This window comes from Triticum urartu, unplaced genomic scaffold, assembly GCF_003073215.2.
Source record: "Triticum urartu cultivar G1812 unplaced genomic scaffold, Tu2.1 TuUngrouped_contig_368, whole genome shotgun sequence".
In the NCBI taxonomy this organism is placed as follows: Eukaryota; Viridiplantae; Streptophyta; class Magnoliopsida; order Poales; family Poaceae; genus Triticum; species Triticum urartu.
Window position 1 is genome coordinate 65375 of NW_024114220.1, and position 6388 is coordinate 71762.

Consider the following 6388-nt stretch of genomic DNA (forward strand, 5'->3'; position numbering starts at 1 on the left):
TTGATTGTTCCATCTTCTTCACCATCTGTAAAAATATCTCGTCCATAGGGTATAACCATCAACACACACATTAACTGTTTTCAGATTTGGCAATTAGGTTCTTGCAAGCAATTCGCAAATGTTGGTAAGTGTAGGAGGATTTTTCTGAGAAAAAGAGGATCACCATTGGCCTCCGATGCATAGCCGTAAGAGTATGAAGGTTGATGATCGACATCATGGTTGGCCAACCGGGAAGCGCAACTGAAGGCTATCCGGACCCTCAAACAGTGAGCCACGATGGAGGGGAAAGGGAATCGACTACCCAAGCATTGCGAACGGGGACCATCGTCAAGTCTCATGGGATCCCATTTGACCACTTATTTGAATAGCTCAAATTCACTGGATTTAAAAACTATTTGAATGGCTCAAATTTCACCGATGCGAAAAAGTGTGCCTACGTGACTAAACTCAACTCGTGTGTCATCTCCAAATCTTCAGAAAAGAACAAAGGTGATGACCCCATCAGAAATGGACCACACACATTGCATCACATCATATTAAAGTTCTAGTACACATAAACATATTGCTAACTTTCCTTTGTTCCATTGGCCTGAAGTTTCTGACAAACCTATATACCTATAAACAGTAACAACAACATAAGTTCACTTGCTTGACCAGAAAAACACAGACATTTGGGTTCTTATGGGTTTTAGGTACTACTAGTAAATTACGATACCACCCCGCTCTAGAAAGGAAAGGTAACCATTATTCATTCTCATCCTCCTGCCAGCAGGACTATGGAAGCTGAATGGTGGGTCACCTATCACTAGATGCAGCTACCGCAGCGCCGCGACAGGGCGCCACCCTTCTTGGTGTTCACATTTTCCTTGGACTGCTCCATCACCTTCTCCACTAGCTGTAAGAAATAAAAGATCACATCCACAAGGTGTTTTCATCAGCACACACACATTGACTGTTTGAAGACCTAGCATTTAGATTGTCACATGCAATTGGCAAGTGATGGCGAGTGTAGGAGGATTGCCACATGATGGTGGGAAAATGTACATACCATTTGTTTCTTGGTCAGCAAAATCGTCTTCTGCAACAAAACAGTGAAACTGTTTAGTAACGGTAAGAACTGAAAAGACTAAGAAAGCTGAATTTTCTCATGGTTTTCATTGGTGAGCAACTTCGTACCTCCTCAGCTTTCAGATGAGAGTTCTCCTCCTTGAGGTGGTTTAGTTCGGCTTCAAGCTCCTTGGTATAAGCCTGCCCGATTAAGAAAGATAGAGAGTGTAAGTGTCGCCAACCTTGTTACCAGTTACCACCATTGCAGAAATGACATTGCATAAATCCAACAATTTTGGCAGCCAAGTAAGTACCTGCTTCCAGCCACGCGATTGTGTGGCTGACTCACGGTTCTTGATCATGCGGTGGTGGCGGCGCTCGATGCTCCTCTCACAGGACTGATCCTCCGGAGTGCCGCGCTTCCGCGCGCCGCTGTTCTCCATCATCGCTCTGTCGCCCATACAGTTCATCATGTCAACCTCCGTCATGGTGCTCCTCCCATACGGCGACCCTGGGCTCACGATACCCACCCCACCTTGAGGAGGTGGTGGTGGCGGCACCACGACCATCCCTGCGTACCCGTTGGGGATGAACACCATGCCATCACCCATCACCTGGAACATGTCGTTGGCCGGGGTAGGGTTCATCTGTCCATGGACCATGCCGACCGCCACAGGCGCCTGGCCGCCGGTGCCAGATCCCCGGACCACACCAACCTTGACAAGAAACTGTTCTAGCGTCATCTCTCCAAGCGCCCCCCACTGTTCGTTCGCCGCAACCCCACCACCATTCCTCGCCGGTGGTTCGACAGGAATCAATGGCGAGGGCCGCGCGGACTGAGGCTGGGAATGCACCGGGCGGGTCTCCCTGTTGATCTCAGCCCACACCTCCTCCACCATCTTTCGGCATAGCGGGGGAGGCAAGGAGAACGACTCCTGCCGGGCTAGGTTGCTTCCTCCTGCATCTTCACCACCTCGGCCTCCATCAACACCCACCACCGGAGCCACCTCCATGCCCACCAAGACACCACCGGTCGCTGCTTGGAACTCCTTGGCATTCCATATGTTGCTCATGAACTCGTCCATGTTCATGGACCCAAAGTTGCGCCTTGCCTCGCACATAGAGTATTGTAGCTCGTCCAACGTTGGCGCAAAGATGGAAGACTGCCGTGCCGGTGCAACCGTCTGCTCCTCACCTTCTGGAACGCGCGGGTGCGAGGTGACTTCTTCCTCAGAGAAATTCACGTCCTTGCTCATCTCTGACGCCATCCTATCTCTCCTCGCCACTGTGGTCTCGCTCTACCTACTCTTGCTTGTGGGTTGTGGTGTGTGGTCCAGTCTTTTGCCGCTCCCCCTATTTATAGCATGTAGCATGCAAGAGATAAGCATCAATTAAAGCATTAGATAGCTATTAAATTCATGTCATTGATGAAAAAGGTGGGCTATAGATAGATAGATAGATACATTAGTAGATAGTTCATCTCGTACTGGGTAGATAGGGTACTGCCAAAGCGCCAAACGTGGCCACGCGTTAAGCCTGGTATATGAGACAAACTCGAGGGATGTGCTGGTTCCATTCAATAGCTAGCCGACGATGGTTGCCACTGAGACGCCTCAGTACGAACGACTGAGCATTATGCACGTTAGCGTGGGAGACAAGTATATGAGTAAACCGCGTGTGGCCGTTTGCCACTGCCTACTACTGCCAAGATCGCCGTTTCTAATTCGGGGGATGGATTAGTACAAGGAGTCTTATAGCACGGTGCTCTTCAATTCATAGAGGTGACAAATGTGGTGTCATCCAAAATGGAAAAAATAGATAGGTGACAAAAGGTAAAGTCATTCTACATGCAAAAAGAGTGAGACATGCATTTTTTGGAGAAAGTGAGAAATGCATGTCTACCTTTTATTTTTTGGCTTGGAGCCCTGGATCATCTAGAGGGAATCTAGGCCCAGAATTTGTCGTGCACTAGTGGGCCTCTAAGGACCACAACTACACCAATATAGTTAAAACAATTGTGGCATATACTGATCTCATACACTTTTTTGCGAGATATCTCATACTGACTCTTGTGTGTTCTACAAAAATGTCATACTAACTCTTGCATGTTCCAGAAAAATGTCATATTGTCCCTTCAAGGAGTGGAAAATCAACAAAAAATTGGAGGATTAGAAAAACCGTAGGGGGTCAACAAGGGGGGTTCAGATAGAAATAATGGCTAGATGATACCAAGATGCATTTCTGCCCGCCCTAGCACTTCCACCAACCACCACACAAACATGCATCATCTCGTGTCTCATGTTCCACTAACTCCACTAATTCACAAACACACCTTTACCAGACTAGAACCTAAAGACTGGGCCACTTTGCTTCCCAAATCGACAACAGTTTCATCATGCGGGGTCAGATCCTGCATCCTCCCACCCCACCCCTCCCCGACCAAACCTTAGCCCCCAAAATCCTTGTCGTGGCGAGCACACATATGAAATCAATGAATCATAATAAAAAAAATTAAAGTATGCTGGACCACCAAGGGTGGGAGGGGGGTCCAGATGGAAATCATGGCTAGAGGATACCAAGATGCATGTCCACCCGCCCCAGCACTTCCCCGAACCACCACACAAACATGCATCATGTTGTGTCTCTTGTTCCCCTAACCCTACTAATTCACAAACACATGTTTACAAAACTAGAACATGAAGGCCGAGCCAGTCTGCTTCCCAATCGACAACAATTTCCTCATGCGGGGTTAGATCCTGCATCCACCACCCCACCCCTCCCCGACCAAACCTTAGCCCTCGAAATCCTTGTCGAGGCGCGAGCATACAGATGAAATCGATGAATCATAATATCAAAAATTAAAGTGCGCCTCACCACCTGACATAAATTGAACTTGTATTCTCCCTTAAAACCACTTATATCCCAGATCGGCTTCGCAGATTTCACAAAAATCTGTCATTAATACAACACACATCAAACACATCTAACATTAGGACGACGAGGAAAAGAGTGGGTGGATCCATGATTCCTACCTCATATGAGTGCGAGAGCGGACGAATTCCGGCGAAGGCGATGCGGCGGCGAGCCAAACCGGCTAAAAACTCGAGGGCGAGGAGATCTGGTGTGGGAAAAAGGAGAGAGAGTGCGTGTGGTGTAAATGCAGCTCACGGCAAGCCTAGTTTTAATGGGGAAAAGGGTCATGGTTCCCTAAAATAGTGAAATTGTGGACCCTAGTCCACCCACGCCCCTATATCATCTCCTCCCTTCATTTTGTAACATATGGCTATCAATATGTCTCACCAAAAAGGATACAACACGGACGCTCTATGTCAGATCGCGCTATATTGCCCACATGTGTGGTCAATGCAACATCATTGCATTAGGCTAGGAGATTTGTGAGGGAATTAATTTTTTCTGAGAAAACCTATGCTTGTTAGCCTCTAGCTAAATATTGTCTAGGAATTTTCTTGATGGTTGATGTGTTTGCACTATTTGAATTCACCTAGAGAGTCAAGGACCCTATGGCCAGATTGAAACCTTTGTTTGAAATTTGGGAGAAACAGAATCAACCCTACAAGGTTTAGGGAATAAATCAGAATCCCAATATAGGTTGAAAATTAAAATATTTATTTGGGCATAAGGCTATCCTAAATAAGACCCAGATGATATTCAAGCGCTAATAAATTTTCCTAAATGATTGGAGTGGATTGGTTGGAATCAATTCAAAAATCGAATGGGGATTTTTATGAAAAGGGGCTTGCATTTATTTAGCAAGAGAGTGAATCCCATATGTCCAAATAATAGGCTTGACCTTCTGCCAAATTTCCATTGGATTTCAAACATATTTGGGTTTAAACCAAATTGAAATTGAAGATGGAAAATAAAGTGCAGAAAACGTATGCTCAAAACAGCCAAATAAAATGTTGGCACAAATATTCATATTTGAAATTAGTGAAAGTTTTATTTGGATAAAAAAATCAAATCAAATTCAAATGAAAAGGCAAAGACAAAACAAAAAACAAAAAATGGAAAAATAAAAATGCCCAACCGAGCAAGCTAGCCAGGCAAGCCCAATTAAGCCAGCCACAACCCAACCCCACGCACACCCTCTCTCTCTCTCTCCCTAAGTTGCTGACCAGTGGGTCCCACTAGTCAGGGTCACCCCCAACCTCCAACCGCCCACGCGTGCACACCGACCACGATCTCCACCTCGCGCGCATACCGTCCATGCCAGCTCCTACCTCCATGTCCATTAAATAGCCCCAAACACTCTCACCACTTCCCCTCTGCATCCCCCTCACAACGCCACCAGGCTCCTCGCCGGTGAACCCCCGAGCTCCGCCACTGACCTAGAAACTCCAGCGTCGATTCCGGCGAGTACAGTCACCCCGAGACCAACCACCGCCACCACTCGTCTCCCCGCACAACGGTGGACCCCTGGACAACTTTCGCGGCGACATGAACTTCCTCTATGCCCGACTTCGACAAAGCCTGAGCCTCGCCACCGTTATGACCTCAACTCCAGCGACACCGTGAGTGTCTTCCCCCACGACCTTCTCCATCGTGTTCACCTTGATCACGTGCGCCATCTAATCCGTTTGGTTCATCATTAGGCACTCAATCTCGAGCACCGCTTCATCACCCGAAGCCCTGCCGATGCAACCAAACTTCAGTGAGCTCGCCCCGCGAGTCTGCGTCACCCTGGAGGCCAGCCGATGCCACCTTCGATCTCCTCGAGCAACGCCGAGCATGTCTGTGCCCTCTGCTACCCCGTAAACCCCCTGGAACTCCATATCTGACAACTCCCGAGCATAGCGCCCCCATGCGCGTGTTTTCTAGCGACTCTTCGGCGAGATTGTGGTGAACCACCGAAACCCTAACCACTAGATCTAATTTGGACTGTTAGATTTTGATCGCACGCACCATAGCAGTCCACTTAAACCGAATCGGTATCAGCCAATAGGAAACTGCCACGCCACCCGCCTTATCCAAAACATTATCCACTCGAATTTCTCCTAAATTGAATTAAACGGTAGATTTTCAAAAAAAACCTAGAACTTCAAACACTCACAACTTTTTATCTGTAAATCCAAATTGACAAATTCTTTTGCAATATCATCCTCAATAAATACACTTTCACGTAGTCCATTAATATTTAATTCAAATTCAAACAACAAGAATTCAAATTTCAATAGGGTGTAACTTGCAATTTATAAATCCAAATGAATTCATTACTTCTGTAGAATGAACCTAGTGAAATATAGTTTGAAGTTAGCCATTGTAGTTCAATTTTAAAATTATTTAATATTGACATTAAATATATTTTAGCAGAAGCTATACT

At 46.5% G+C, this 6388-nt stretch overlaps 1 protein-coding gene across 1 annotated transcript; it reads right to left on the reverse strand.

Annotated features, from left to right (window-relative positions):
* Positions 1-518: 518 nt before the first annotated feature.
* On the reverse strand, positions 519-2396 carry LOC125527365 (bZIP transcription factor ABI5 homolog). The gene is made up of 4 exons (XM_048691882.1): positions 1362-2396; positions 1177-1248; positions 1049-1078; positions 519-895 (listed from the first exon to the last, which is right to left on the reverse strand). The coding sequence occupies exons 1-4, from the start codon at positions 2313-2315 to the stop codon at positions 806-808; spliced, it is 1146 nt and encodes a 381-aa protein (XP_048547839.1). The 5' UTR covers positions 2316-2396; the 3' UTR covers positions 519-805.
* Positions 2397-6388: the final 3992 nt, after the last annotated feature.

Excerpts from the sequence above, each read along its gene's own strand:
- LOC125527365 (XM_048691882.1), bottom strand. The coding sequence starts at position 2,315 with ATGGCGTCAGAGATGAGCAAGGACGTGAATTTCTCTGAGGAAGAAGTC. Across the intron at positions 1,079-1,176 it reads CTCATCTGAAAGCTGAGGAG|AAGACGATTTTGCTGACCAA; the intron begins GTACGAAGTTGC and ends GTTTTGTTGCAG. Across the intron at positions 896-1,048 it reads TGCTGACCAAGAAACAAATG|CTAGTGGAGAAGGTGATGGA; the intron begins GTATGTACATTT and ends TATTTCTTACAG.